The following is a 16,283-nucleotide window of genomic DNA, read 5'->3' as shown; positions in this document are numbered from 1 at the left end:
AACAGATCCATATAATAAATGAAAAATATTTAGTTAATTATATTTGATCTTATTTGTTTCCATATTTTATACTCAAAATCCAAAATTGTACCATGGTTTTCCTTTTCTGTGAAAACAATTACAGTTGTCAAATATAGATAGCTAGGAGGAACAATAAACATTGTATTTGTTTAGGTTGAATTGAAATGTAGAATGAAAAAATAGAGAACTGTTTCAATAAGATGGTTATATGCACCCTTTCAAATGTTACACCAACCAAGTTTTATCTCAAAGAACAACATAGGAAAACACAAACTGCAGATAACACAATAGCATTTTACTGGGAACCGGATTGGGGGTTTTTAGAAGAATGGTAGAGCGATACACGGCATTCTTTGTATTTAAGTCATTTCAAATGAAGACAAGTTTGTTAAATAATCAAATTTCTAGATAAATATATATATATATATATATATATATATATATATATATATATATATATATATATATATATATATAATACATAAAACATTTTTGTTCTTGACATTTTTTCAATATCTCTAATAGTTAAGGAGCTACGAGGACAAATTGTTAAGTATTAACAGTAACAACACTTAAAACTAACATTGTTTTAAAACATGCTTTAGAATTCATGCAACTTTGTATGAAAACTTTAAGTCCTCGTAGCTCCTTAACCGTTAGAGATATTGAAAAAATCTCAAGAACAAAAATGTTTTATTTTTTAGAGTAAAATCTAAAAACAAAATAATATACAGGGGGTTCCATAAGAAATTTTAAAGTTGGCAGCCATATTGGAAAATGGCGGCCACAATGAAAAAATCTGAAATCGTATTCTTGAGTGAAACTTAAAATTGAGCAAGTTTCAAATTTAAAGTGTGGTGCTAAGTCGTGTAATTAAAAGGTTAGCTATTGGATCACTTTAAAAAAACTCACCCTGTATATACAATGTTGTTTGGCGAAATAATACTCACAGTATACATTTCCCAAACCGAAGTCTCGTGATGATGACAAGTAATAACTAAATTAAAAAAAATATATATATGTACTTCACCTATCAGGATCCATCTGTGAGCATATCACAAAGATTGGTTCTTCAATCATCAATATCACTAAACGTATAACAACGAAAAAGTTAACAAACAGACAGACCGAAAGAGGAAAACACGGGGGCGGTGGCGACGTTAAGGTTATAAAAGTGGCGGCATTCTAGGAGCTGCGCACGCATCTACCCTTTGCTTAACTCAAAATACATACCCTTACAAAAGTACATTTAATAGCGAAATCATACTACGCGTATATTGTACAATGAGAAACAATATCAGGTAATGCAGTAACAACCACTACAATAAAATATGATTCCTAGTAAGTTTTATTGCTATAGTATACTTTAATCGAAATGTAATCAACTGTGACTTTATATTGGAGGTTGACTTAAATTATCCCTCACTTGACTGCCTAAGAAGTGCAAATAAAAGTGTTTCTATCGAGTGCCAAATCTCTAGGCTCCAATCTTCTAATCTACACATAGTGTTAATAGACTTGACATTTTCTCTATAATGTGCGATTTGGCAATACTACCAGTCTTAAGTTCTATTTATATCTCTGACCTAAGGGAGTACTTAGATAAGAGCTACTCAGCGAGCATGTTACTTCATAAAAAAATCATTAGCCTGGGATTTTAAAACTGTTTCAGTGAATACAATACTAATAAATATTTACTGGTGGGATGGAAATGTTATCTTTGTTATAGCCTAAATTAAATGTTTATCAGGAGTTGGTTTGTTTTAACTAAAATTACTCATGGCTTCATCATTTCATCTACATAACCGATTACTGTGTGATTACCAATCAGTTTTATTTCAACGATAAGAATACATTATTCTCAAAAACAAAATTCTTCTTTTTCAGCCAAATTATTTACTCATATTTTAAAATCGAATAGTGGTTTAAATGATAAAATTGCCCCCCCCCCCCCCCCCAAACAAAAATATAAAACTGATTATCATAGATATAATATATTGCTCTGTTGGTATGTTATTGGAGGCTCCGATATGATCCTCCATAATGATAAGTCCATACACTGAAAGACTGGATAAGCATATCGAGCTGAATAATCACTTAAGTAGTGCGCTTTTGTACACAATTATATCATCTCCCTTAGTTGATGTGTTGTTGTTACTGTAGTTTATAATATCACAAATTGTGTAAAATAAGTTGTCCCTTCAGCTTTGCTTGATTTAAAGGCGGAGGAAAAAACCGATATTTGTCATTACTACACTCTGTCGATAAGCGTAATTCAATTAAACTAGTTCCATTGTTATGGTTGATAACGTATAGTTTTATTCATTATCAAAACCTGTAGTAGCTACTGTATTTAAAGAGTACAAACCGTTGCTCGGACGCGCGGACCCTGAGTGGGTCCTCTTCATCCCCTTCCTCGGCTGTCGGGGACGTCAGGGTGTGGGACTGGGAGAACCTGAGTCCCCTAGGACCTCTCCCCGGGATACGAGGCATCCTGAGGGATTGCCGGAACGACTGACGTGCTCTGTCAACTGAAACATGTCCCAAGTGGTTACGAAGACTGAGATAGATAGAGCAAGTCAGAGAAAAACAAAATGATTTATAATATATTGGTATTCAACGATACATTAGAATAAAATTGGTTATGACAAAAAATTACCTTTATAAATGTCTTTACGTAACAAAATGTACTGTTAAGTAATTCAGTTGCTCGTATCAAAATAAAAGGTTTACTTCATGGAACTAGAGTCACTTTAAAACTTGTTTTCTCCAAGTGTGGTCCAGAGGCTAATTTTAATGAAAACAACTGAGTAGCCTAGTACCACTAAGGTAGCTTATGTTTAATTATTTCAATGTTCATGGGCCTAAAACAAATCATCACCCTTTAAAACCATCGAAAGGACACAATAAGTTTTATGCAATATGTTACGAATAACCTTGTGTATGTTATTGAATGTATTAAAATGTATGTATAATTCAAATAAATTATGAAGAAATGTTTGATAAAATTCCTTAGTAACGAAATTCATGATCCAGTAATGCATATAATTGCGTTGGATAGTTGTTAATCTAGACGTAACTTGTTTCTGCCTTGTTCGTTCCTGCTAAAATGAACTTGTCCAATCGCTGATTTTGATGTTCATGGTATTAAACGTGGAAATGCTATTAACAGATAAGTGTTTAGTAAGTACATTTTTAACGTAAGTTTTGATATCAGTTTTGCCTAGTGAAATCGAGAAGGTTATTAAGCATCAAATTAAAGTTTTGATGTTTTAATTTATTTAAAATTAAAAACCACACCATTACTTTAATGTGCAGTGTTTATTTCGTATTTGGATCCTGCAATAGTCTCTTAAAAACTAACCACATATAGTATAGTTCTTGACTTTAATACATTTTTGAAATGCAAAAAAAGAACTAAAAAAAGACTGTGACTTACCAACTCAACATTCACATACTGGAATTTTTCATTCATATACAATAAACTTTTATATAATTTATAAATTATATATTTTTTTTTTATTTATATAATCTAGAGGTTACGTTTGATAGCCTCTAGATTTTTGTGTCCTTATTTGTAACGAGCCAGTATCTTTTTTGTTTAAGTATCAGTGTTTTTATATATATTTGTTTGGGTGACATCTCTAACAAAAAGTAAGTTCTGTGTGTATTGTATGCAGTGCAAAATCATGATTCTGGTTCTAATTCTAATTCAATACTGTATTAATTTAGAAGATGAAACCATAAGGATTCCCTTCTAAAATATGCAATTAACATTAATGAGATTTCAATATTGACAGGTGATCTCACTAGTGTTAAATACACAATCCGTGCTGATGACAAGTCCCAGGGTTGCGTCAGAGATTCTCCCCGAGCGGATTAACTGATGGTATCATGGGAAGGCTACATGGATAATTTGAGAAAATTAATATTACATTACACTGTCAGAACAGTAACTTGTCACTTGCTGGGAGTAACATTGAAGGTTGCCGTGTTCGACTAACTGCCCATTAAAAGGCAATTTGCAATTTATTTGTGGTCCAGGTCCTTCAAGTGTGCTAAATACTATATCAAGAATTGTTTGTAATTTTTCACCAATAGTTAAGAAAATGAAAATAATTAATTTATATTTGTGCTGTGTAATTTCTTCTACTTAATCCATGCACATATGCATAATGGGAACCAAAAGTAAAATCTCGTAAATATTCTAGTTTTAAATGATTTATTTTTATCCATATTATTAAATAAATCGTACATATGGTTAATATTATTAAAAGTTGCTCATTACTAACGAATGTTTTGTTGTATATGAGAACAAAAACACTATAGTCTTCATACTTACAAAACATTATTCATTGATCTACCATACAGTATTTTTTGTACAGTTTTTATAATTATATTCGTTAAAATAATCTATATTCCTTATTATTGACATCACGGTATTCCTACTGCATTGTCCAAACATATTTTAATGGGAACCTAAAAGGTAACAGGATTAAACATCCCGCAATGTTTAGAGTCGTTGTTTTGATGAAAAAATTTGTCTTAAACAAATATGGTTAATGCTTTCAATATTGTTCATTGCCATTAAATATTTAGTTGAAATTTAAAACTGTCCAATGCAATGAGTTCCTTTGTATGACGGTTAAAACCTCAATTGACGTGCTCACGTGAATTAGTAAAATGTTTTGAAGCTCTAAACAGCATCAAGGAATCAATCGTATACACTTTTTCGGCTTACATCATCGTTATGTAAAAGCATCTTGTTGATTATAGTCTTTATTATTTAATTAATTCATAATCTTAAGGTTAATGTTTTGAAGAGTTTGTTGGTCGGATTGTGTGGTAGTAGAGCTTAAAGATATTATAAGAACAAAGTTAGGTTTACTAATAGTAAGGGTCATGAATACCTTAATGATACTAATAACGTACATAACAGTTGTAATATAATAGGGGATTAAACTTTTTGCTTGGCTTAGCCATTAAGATTATAGTTCAATTAACCTAATCACCAAGAACCGCTGATGAATTCAAACTTCTTAGATAGAATCAACTCTGCTCTTAACGATATCAGGATGGTTTGGGTGTACTTAATACTAGAGGTCGTCCAGTGGTCGAAAACTCGACCAAAAATATCTAATGTTCAGACTTCTCTATTTTTCACCCCACGGTGTAAATAAAACATCTTCCATTTGTTTTTATTTTCTGTTTATATTTGGTCACCAGCATAGCAACCCATAAGGCCCATGTTAATTTTATTTAAATTTAAATTCATTTTTTGAACTCTTTTTTGAGCCTATTTTAATTTATAAAGGGATTCTGCACACATACAGGAAAATATCTTTCTAACAGTATGGGTATATTTTCCCTACGATGCACACGAGCTGAGAAAAAAGGTTTTAAAGAAACATGCTTGTCTATTAATATATAGATAATATTTTGTAGAACCAAGTTTAGTGGCATTACCATGTTCCGAAGCTGAGGATGAAAATACATTCCAACCACCTCTATAAGCTGTAAATACGTTTTAAAACCAAAAGCGATTCTAATTATAAGGTTTCAATACGTATAGAAAAAACATCACCTGAGAACAAATAAAAAAAAACATATTAACATGCATTGTTTATCTTAAAGGACATATTGTAATGAGAAATTGAAAAACAAACAGTGATAATCCAACTTTATGTTTATTACATAAACGACATCGATTTCAAACTAAGCTATAAACCAGTGTAAGTATCAGGTTATTCAAACTATAATTTTTCGGACCTACGTATTTTAACTTACCTATACAAGTAAGTTTTAAAATTGTTTCCGTCTTGTTTACAAAACCAACGAAGAGCTGTCATAAAGATATTTAACTATTCTATTTGTTTGAAGAAAGTTTATACAACAAATAATATGACTATAACGATTAAAATATGTTTACGATGCGCTATGTTCTTTAGGTATTTGCGTAACATAGACTGTGTTATGCAAATACCTCTAAAGACAAGGGAGAGCTCCTGGTTAGAGCACGGGACCTCGGTCTCTGAGGTCCTGGGTTCAATTACCACCAAATCCCCAATGAATCTTTTTTCTAAGCAATAATGCCTAACCCCAAGGTCTAGCCTAAGGTAATGGGAAAAACAATCCCGGGATCTTGCCTACAATCCTAAAAGAAAAAAAACACTATTTAAAGACAGTGGTGTGGTGGTGAATCACACTAGGCGTATGCGTACATGGGGATGACTTACATTTCCTAAGGCGTATGCGTACATGGGGATGACTTACATTTACTAAGGCGTATGCGTACATGGGGATGACTTAAATTTACTAAGGCGTATGCGTACATGGGGATGACTTACATTTACTAAGGCGTATGCGTACATGGGGATGACTTACATTTACTAAGGCATATGCGTACATGGGGATGACTTACATTTACTAAGGCGTATGCGTACATGGGGATGACTTACATTTACTAAGGCGTATGCGTACATGGGGATGACTTACATTTACTAAGGCGTATGCGTACATGGGGATGACTTACATTTCCTAAGGCGTATGCGTACATGGGGATGACTTACATTTCCTAAGGTGTATGCGTACATGGGGATGACTTACATTTACTAAGGCGTATGCGTACATGGGGATGACTTACATTTACTAAGGCGTATGCGTACATGGGGATGACTTACGTTTACTAAGGCGTATGCGTACATGGGGATGACTTACATTTACTAAGGCGTATGCGTACATGGGGATGACTTACATTTACTAAGGCGCATGCGTACATGGGGATGACTTACATTTACTAAGGCGTATGCGTACATGGGGATGACTTACATTTACTAAGGCGTATGCGTACATGGGGATGACTTACATTTACTAAGGCGGTTGCGTACATGGGGATGACTTACATTTACTAAGGCGTATGCGTAAATGGGGATGACTTACATTTACTAAGGCGGTGGTTGGAAGCAGGTTCCTCCACGAATGGTTGTGGATTGGTCAGGTCCTCGAAGTTGATGATGTAAAGACAAATATCATCCACTTCGCTCTTGACAGGCGCTATCACCTCGCTACATAGGAACTTGGTACCTGAAAAATACAATGGTTTGGTGATCAATCGGGTCTTTATATGTGCACAAACTCTGTCAACTAGTTTAAATGATATGGAGTAATCCTTGGTTAATATGGTGAATGGTTCAGATTCTTGGATTGGGCTTATAAGGTCTGAAAAAGTCTTCATTACTTCATATTTTGAAGGGTATTGACGAAACTTATAACGGACGAAAATGTTAGATGAGCACGGGCCATACGAACATTAATTATAGCAAAAAATTACCAAAACGAACGGAAAAACGAAAAACAAATCAACTTACTTTGATGCTGTCACGTCATTCTATTAACGTAGAATGTTATTCCGTTTTTTTACCGTGGTCTAACCAATACTCAAATCCTATTTGTTAGTTTTATTGTAATTGTATTATATTTTTTGTAAACTTCAAACGGACTATTTATTTCTGACTCTTAGTTGGTCAGAACACAGACGCCCAAAACCTAAGAAAAATTCGAAACTGGTTGCCACCATGGCATCTAATTTTTACTGGTATTTAAGACATGCTGGACGTAAAACAGTAATCTAGATGCTAACCAACTTTTTTTAGGTATACAATTTTCTATTTCAAGATTTTTTTGTTTTCTGTATTATCGAATACTTGATATTTTTCCGTCACAAAAAAGAATTTACTTTTTGTCAATCAACTCTTTTGAATCAACTTATTTCAATAATTTCTGCTGGTCAGAAAGGTTGAGATAGTTTTGAGTCGCTACCGTCTTAGCTGGTTTTATTTTGTTTGACTAAGGCTCTTAGGGATTCGGTATTTTGCGTTCAAAACATATTATGTTTCGCTATCGCCAAATAAATTTTAATCCCTTAAAGCCCACATTTGAGTCATGATGGCGTAATTTAAATTTTCAACGTGAACTAAGCGTTCTATCATGAATGAAAATTACGGCCCTTAATATGATGGCCATAATTTAAAAACACCAAGTTTTTAAATTTTATTTAGTATGAATTGACAAAAAGGTTGTATTTACGAGGCTAAATTATTTCTCTGTAATTTGGAAAACAAATTAAATGCGACTCTACTGATTAAATAAAAAGGAAATATTTATTAGACTGTATGGGTTAATATAAGCGATTTAGACTAAGCAATAGGATCATCACCAAGCTTTATTATTTTCGATTGGGTGCGATCTGAAATGGCCAGTCAGGCACAATAAAGTTAGATGGAACCCAAGATAATTTGCTTTAAGTAGTTCTTGGCAAGTTCCACAATGGCAGGTGTCCAATGGCCCGACCATAATTTGATTTGTTGTTTGGAAACACCCAGGTTCATGTGCAGAGGAATTAATTGATTCGTCGCATACTATTAGCCTATTATTATGTAAAATCGGTGTTGTCCATAGATTGTGTGAGGAACTAACCCGTCAAAAGGTTTAATGGATAGTTTTTTTAGTTGAATTTATTCGGTAATCGCTTCATAAGCTATATTAAATAAATTAGTGACTGAAAAATGAGTATGTTTTGATCAAAACACTTTTGAAAAGTGTGTATTATTTGTTTAACAAAATACGGTTGTATTTTTAACGTTACTTCATAGTGTTAAAATATTAAAATGCTATTTTAAAACTACTATTGTTTATTTAAACGAAAAACTTAATCAATATATATTCAAAGTAAAAAATAATTATTATTTAGTCCTTAAAAGCTTTAGATTATGAGCGTTGTTAACGATGTGGAGTTACAATTATATAACCACAAACCACAACAAACTATATAACCACTATTTTAACACCACTAAAGGGTGTTCAATTTAAACACAACACATTAGAGCAAATACGCATTCTCACTAAAATCATTATATTAAAATGAACATTTGTAGAATTGTTTACTTTCCTCCAATTTTTATAATGTATGATTTTATTTTTAATAGGTTAACGTGATAGCGCTTCTAAAATTTATAGCTTAAGTTAATATTCTTATTACGTCATTTGAGGAATGTGAGAAATTATATAAACATTTGCATTTCTATTTTACTTATACTCAGTAATATGGGATGGGTTTTAAACGCCTTTTCTCACGATGTAACAATTGATTATTATAACATCGTGAAGTTTATTACCTGATGGCTTAGCGATATATTGTTTACAATTGCACTATGATTGTATGACAATAAAATGCATATCGGGTTATCAAACCTATCATAATAACAAGACAGACACACTGCAGGCAACCATCCGTTTTAGAATCTGTAGCTTGTGCGACAAAAATAAAATTACCTGAACCGTTTACTTAAATAAAATTATAAATCATTATTAACCAAACGCCATATAATATTTTAAAGGTTGTTTATGTTTGGTTTGACCGAAATAGGTCAAGGGACCTGGGAGGAAACGAAGCTGAGAATGTAGGTTTATGATGCCAGGCAATTCTGCCGTAGAGGGGTGGGGGTAACTTTGAGAGGGTCGTATCGTTCGAAGGAAGTGTCCAAGATTAGTTCTTTGTTCGAACCGTACCATATGTTCACCTGCAGACAATGGAAATTGAAGATAAATATTATTTGCTTTCCTTGACATCTGGTTATGTCAGTTTTTCAGGTATTGTTTTATACATAAAACTGTAATTAAATGGGCAAGGACCTTCTTTATATGTTAGTGATCACTAAAATGTAATACTCATGTATGTAGATTCAACATAAATTACCTAACCATGATAACTTAAAGTTAAAACTTTTTCGTGGAAAATTAAGTGAGACTGTTTAGTATTTTGGTATTCGGTTTTAGTAGAAGATAAAAATAACGTACCAAGTTGAATGTTGTTACCTATGCATACACATGGGCCTTAATTTTAAACCATGTTTTAAAATGTTATTTTAGGTTTTAAACGAACCATAAAAATCAAGTTGTACGTTTTTAGATAGAATCTGTTATAAATTATATGTAGGATACTAGAGAAAGTAGTTAAGAGTTTAATTAAAAAGTAAATCATGAATTTGTTTTAAATTAATTTATGGAATAATCCCAAATTTAGTAAATATGCTGGAATAAGTTAATCATTCGCTGTTGAATTGTTATTTACTGCTGGATGTAAACGTATGTATAACATACATATTGTGTTTCGTAGTTGAATGGTCTATTAATGGTTAAAACTATAGTCTGTATATAAACGTAATCCTAAGGAGCAGTTTACATGGAGCTTTCTTGTTATAATAAATCAGATGAATATTTTAAAAGATACATTGTTCGCTCGTAGTATCCCAGACAACAAAAACATACTATTTGACTGATACAACAAAGCAATGCAGTAATCAGCCCTTGAGTGTAAAGACTAAGCAATACTGATCAACAAAGTATAGCGTTTTAAATCACGAAGCACACATTTTATAATAGTGGGTACAATGGTTTGTAAGAAATTATAAAATTACAGATTGAAAATGGTATTATATGAATATTTTTAACCAAGGGACCCTTGCAAAAAAATGTATATTTTAATAATGATCAAAACTTGTTACCGATACAAAAGGAAGATTTATACGTTTTTGTACATTTGGATAAAATAAGACACTACAGTACATTGAATCAGCGATAGTCAAAAAGACTGGTTTGTTAGGCCAAAAGATTGTATATAGGTACGTTATTATTTTAAAATCAACTTATCCCCTCCCTGCAAAGTATTTCTTTTAATACTTAGGGGTATCAAAGAACAAGTTTTTTTATTATAACAAATTAATTTCTGAATCCACTTCCAATCTACCCAATTTCAAATTTCTGAATCCGCCACCCTTTGCCATTTAAATACACAAAACATGTTCCTCTGTTCGCATTTAAAACATCTGTCTAAACTCTTTTAAGGGTGCGACTATACCAAACGAATCACGTCATTTTCCACCCAATTGCAACAACTGCACATAATCACGGTTATATTGCTATCAGAATGCAGCAATCAGGTGACCTTGAATCAACAGGAGGCTCAGCATAGGGCAGGTTCCAGGGTTGAGGTCAACGCACTCTGACACGCGTGCGAAGGAGATCAATAAACTGCACGCGTCTCCACCCCGTCCAAGGTAGCGCTGTACAGGTGGTCGATCAGCTGTGACGTCACTGGGTAAAGGGGATTTGGGGAAACATTTTGTAAATGTATATATTTAGGCTTGATTCTTGATAACTCCAAAACAATGTCTAGGAGGGCGTAACATAAAAAAAAACCATCACACTAAGTATTAGATTTATTTTATTTTTGTGTTGTACAGAGTTGATGGCGATATTGACATTTCTTTGGAAAGGTCCAAACCTAGATCTTTCTTGAAATGAATGAAATGAAAATCATTCTTTATTGAGACTTAGGACCTCATGGTCCTTTCTTACAGTTAACCTCTAAACCTCTATACAGTTAACCAGTTAACCTCTATCTTTTTCGATCTGACGTTGACCTTTTACTTCAGCATCTACTACATCAATTGTAAATATCCCTAAGACAAATGGGGATGGCTTCAGAATAGACAATTGTGATAGAAGCAGTATCCTTCAGATATGAAGGTAATCACAGTAAGCACCTTTCTACCCAGAAAGATATTCTGGTTAGTATCTTCCATTGAACCAACAATATACAGGATGGCTGAAAAGTAACTTGCACCCCCCTTAACTTTTCAACCATTTGAGATATTTGAAATCGGTTTAAGGCAACCTTTTTAGATATGAAGGGTTACAATAATTATGGTCGATTTTGAAAATTTTACCCTTAGGGGTAGCGGGGGTAGGAAGTGGCTAAAAAATTTCAAATGACAAGTATAGTCGAGTTTGGTATCATTTTACAGGTCTTGACTAAACATTAAAATTAACATAAAGAAAACCAAAATCGGCTCACTAATAATAAAATGGCGCCCTAAAACGTTTCAATAGCAAATAACCATGAGGGCGACAAAAAAAATAAATTGCACCCTCTTTAACTTTTTAACTATTTGAGATATTTGAAATCAGTTTGCGGCAACTTGTTTGGATAAGAAGGGCTACAATAATTATGGCCAGTTTTGGAAATTTTGCCCTTAGGGGAAACGGGGGTGGGGGTAGCTCAAAATGTTCAAAAAGCAAGTATAGTCGAGTTTGGTATCATTTTGTAGGTCTTGACAAAACATAACAATTAACGTAAAGAAAATAGAAATCGGGCCGTTAATAACAAAATTGCAGTTCAAAATTACGTTAAATAACCATTGTCTCAATCATTTTTAACTGCCCTTTTGTTATTAATGGTCTGATTTCTATTTTCTTTATGTTATTTCAAAATCGACCATAATTATTGTAGCCCCTAATATCTAAGAAGGTTGCCGCAAACCGATTTCAAATATCTCAAATGGTTGAAAAGTTAAGGGGGGTGCAAGTTACTTTTCAGCCACCCTGTATAATATTATGATCTGAAATGTACAGTTAAGAGCCTCAATCAGATTTAGATCAGCTGTGTCTACCTCAGAGGTAAGTGATTCAAGAATTATACACATTATGTACCGGAACTGTTTCCAATCTAAAACCGTAGTCAATTTGTTACAACATGCATTAGGTATGAGTAATGAGATTATGTCCCTAATTGAACTGATAAATACAGATCGGTCATTAAAATTTATATAGAAAATAATAATCAATCATATATAAATATGTATCACTTAGTAGCTATCAAAAGAACAAGATGAATATAGTTAAATATAACAAGGCAGCAATACACCTTGTTATCGCAGTCATTCACATTAAAGAATATTATGATTATATTTACAAATTTGTATAGTAAGACGTTGCACAGTCTAGAAAAAGTATTTTAAGCCACCTAAGGTATTGGAGAAAATAAGTTGTAAATTGTTTGAGGTTATCAATGCAAATTTTATTTTCAAATTTATTTCCCTCAATAAGTCTACGACGCAATCTTCATCATTGAGATTCAAGTCTTGCAGTCGTCAAACCAACCAAGTCCTTGTCAATGCAGAGCGCTTCTTTCACCATTCACAACCTATCTTACCCTCACTTTTATCTCACCTCCTCCGGAAGGTTTTATTGTTTCCAGAATTGTAATTTGGCTTTTCCCTTGACTTCCAGAAGAAAAATCTGTTTTTTTTGCCAAGATATGATGCAGCAAGCTTATACTAGTTTTTTTCCGCTTTTAAAATATGTATGGTAACAAGTTACTTTAACAGCTTGTGAAAAGTAACTTTATTTACTATGAATATAAGTATTAAAACAATTTTGAATCAATAACACTACTTTTTAACATTGTTTAAATGGAGAAGACTGTAGATAAAGCAAGAAAAATTAATTTCTCAGTTATTATTTGTCCAAACTACCGTTATAGATATCTTTGAAATCTGCATTTAATGTACTAAGTATTATATCCCTTGCATTTATTTTGTAAAATGAACGGGTTCCGTGGAATTTGGCATCAAATAATTAAAATAACCGAAAAATTCAAACAGTTTAAGAGGTTTAATTCATATTATGTACAAAGATAGTGGTCAATAAGAAAACAACGTTGCAGAATTTCAACGCTTTAGCTCAAACCGTCAAGAAGTTATGAATGTTTTAGTAAAACACGCTTACAGTCATATAGACCGAAAACAAGATGATATAGAACACAATGTGAAACATGTGATGTTTCTTTTGACATGCTGAATAACATGGAGATAGGAACATAATGAATTTCTTCAGAAGAATCTGTTGGTTCAAAAGCGATTCAAGTTTCTAATTCAATCTTTGTGTTTGTACAGTATACTATGAAAGTTGAATAATTATATATTGATTTGGCCTTAACCCGCCCGCCCGCCCGCCAATAATAATAATAATACCGCCCGCCAAAAGAAACATTTTCTTTTCAATAAGGATCAATTATTAGATAACACCAATCAAATTAAATAAACAGAACACTAACAGAAAATAATCTAATGTATCTTCCTTCTTGATTCCGTTTTACAGCATTACAATAGATCATCTCACATTTTTATTCTTCAGGGTTAACTGATGCATGGACTGTGATATGTTCTAACACCCAAAATCGTTTAAGTTGATCATCTAAAGAATGTTCAATAGTTACAAAATTGGAAACAATAGATGAAACCTTTGAGGTATTGAAGTCAAAAGCGCCGGAAGTAACTATAATAATTTATAGGGAAAATTAAAAAAGGCAATTTATTTTTAACCTTATTTTTTGCAGAAATGGAGTATTGCACTATTTAGTTTAGAATTATAAGGACACTCACATACTAATTATAATAAACGATTTTCTGTAATATTATGGGGTTTTGTATGAAAAAACGTAAGTTACAATAGCTTTTGAACCGTTTTTATTCCAGTAATGTGAGTTATAACATTTTCTTTAAAAGTGAAAGGGATATAACATACTTAACCTTATTTATCAAAATCGTTCAGGCCATTTTAAAGGAAATTTGAATCCGGGACTAAAACCGGATATATCCACTCAAAACTTAAACTTGAAAGTTTTGACGAAAACAATACTTTATTCATATAGTATGGTATATGGGTAGAAAGTAAAAATATGTATAGTCTACACCTGAATCCAAAGTTTTACCTGCACAGGGTCATCTTAAAACTGCGACTAACAATAGGTCCTTTCACTAAAACTAAAATGTACAACTACAAATTACTATGAAAAAAGCTTTATCGACTTTTGAAACCGACAAAATTTGACAAACTATACTTTATTGTTATTTTATTTGTCGATAGCCGATTTTATAGAGCTTGGACCTTGGTCACGTGTTAGAAGTATTGCGAGTTTATGACCTCATACCGTCGTGGGTAAGGTTTGTAGTAAAACCTGTGAATTCGGTCGAATAGTTGAGTGAGGTTGTAACAATGAAAATGTTTAACGTGCAATCTTCGAAACTTAAAGTCATAAGCTCTTATGCTTGGTTATTAATGTGTAACTACAGTTTAATACTTCATTTACAGGAATAGTGAACTGAGCGAAATAGTTTTTATTTTAAGGTTTGTATTGTTGTAGCATTAGGATACCTTAGGTCTTTGCAATATTCCTAAATAAAAGCATGTCAAATATACGGGGTAGTTGGCAATAATAGTGTCGGAAATGTCAAGTTTCTGTTTGTAAACTCCCCATCGAAACCTATTGTGAACATTGAGGACAACTGAGGTTGTTTACATACTGTTGTAGCAATGGTTGTAACAAGGAGAACTTCTAGCATTCTCAGTTATGCTAGCAACACTAAAGTGTACAACATTTACTTCCTTAGACTATCTTAAAAGGTAAATGGAAAGTTATTGAGCTAATACATAGTTTTCCATGAAATCTACGATTCTATGTGTAAAAATTATAGTAAATACCTATATTTTCTTATAAAGATTAACTTATACCGTCCAAATAATTTTTATAATTACAAATTTAATGACATTGTGCATTAATTTGTTTTAAAGTATCACTGAATCGTCCAAGGTTTAGTAAATGCTATTGCTACTCATTATTTGTTAGTTTTTATTTTATTATAGACATTTTATCTAATGCATCAGATAACTCCATCGTCGTCGTTTTATTTTCTATTATCAATTAAACATTATAATCATCGTTCAATTATTTTGTTTGATTGTTAATCCTATTTAGTGTTAGTATATAATTATAATTATTTTGGATGTATTGCAATGTGAAAGTTATGCTATTTATATAGTATTGATTAGTATCCACATATTTACATCCATTCAATAGTTTTTAACAATTAACACTAATTAATTGACTTAATTAATTAATTGTTTTGTTATATATAAACAAATCAATCCTAATGCGCTGCTTGGTTATTTTGGTTAACAACATTAATCTGTTTCATTTTATTTTGTCGTTGTAAGTATAATAGTTATACTCCTACAAATAAATTATAAAACCAAAATATTAAATATAAAACAACAATTAAATTGTTATATAATGTGCAAGGTCCGTTGCAAGTGGTGAAAGAAACGATCAGTATTCACTAAAACTTGCTTGTCAGGACGACCACAAGTCTTGAATAACAATGATGTATATTGCGTCGTAGATTTTATAATGCGAAGTGAATGGAAGGAAAACATCCATCGATTAAAATAAGCTTTTCTTATGTTAAAAAAGTTAAACTAATATGCAAATATTGTTACCTTAAACTCCTAGACCTATACAGTATGTAATATTCTACTATTTTATCCTTCACATAAAACCTTATGTTGATATAGTCATTTGACTT

At 32.2% G+C, this 16,283-nt stretch overlaps 1 protein-coding gene across 1 annotated transcript in view; it reads right to left on the bottom strand.

Annotated features, from left to right (window-relative positions):
- Positions 1–16,283, bottom strand: part of LOC128988436 (potassium voltage-gated channel subfamily H member 2-like) — a 322,627-nt gene that overhangs the window by 267,968 nt on the left and 38,376 nt on the right. Inside the window, exons 3-4 of the mRNA XM_054409711.1 lie at positions 6,961–7,104; positions 2,390–2,552 (exon numbers count right to left, since the gene is read on the bottom strand). Coding sequence (XP_054265686.1) covers positions 2,390–2,552; positions 6,961–7,104 — 307 coding nt within the window. The remainder of the gene's footprint in view (positions 1–2,389; positions 2,553–6,960; positions 7,105–16,283) is intronic.

This window comes from Macrosteles quadrilineatus, unplaced genomic scaffold (assembly GCF_028750875.1).
Source record: "Macrosteles quadrilineatus isolate MER2022 unplaced genomic scaffold, UCM_ALF_1.0 Scaffold_3__2_contigs__length_128488019, whole genome shotgun sequence".
NCBI classification, from domain to species: domain Eukaryota; kingdom Metazoa; phylum Arthropoda; class Insecta; order Hemiptera; family Cicadellidae; genus Macrosteles; species Macrosteles quadrilineatus.
Note: the sequence above shows the minus strand (reverse complement) of the source record. Positions and strands in the feature narration are given on the sequence as shown.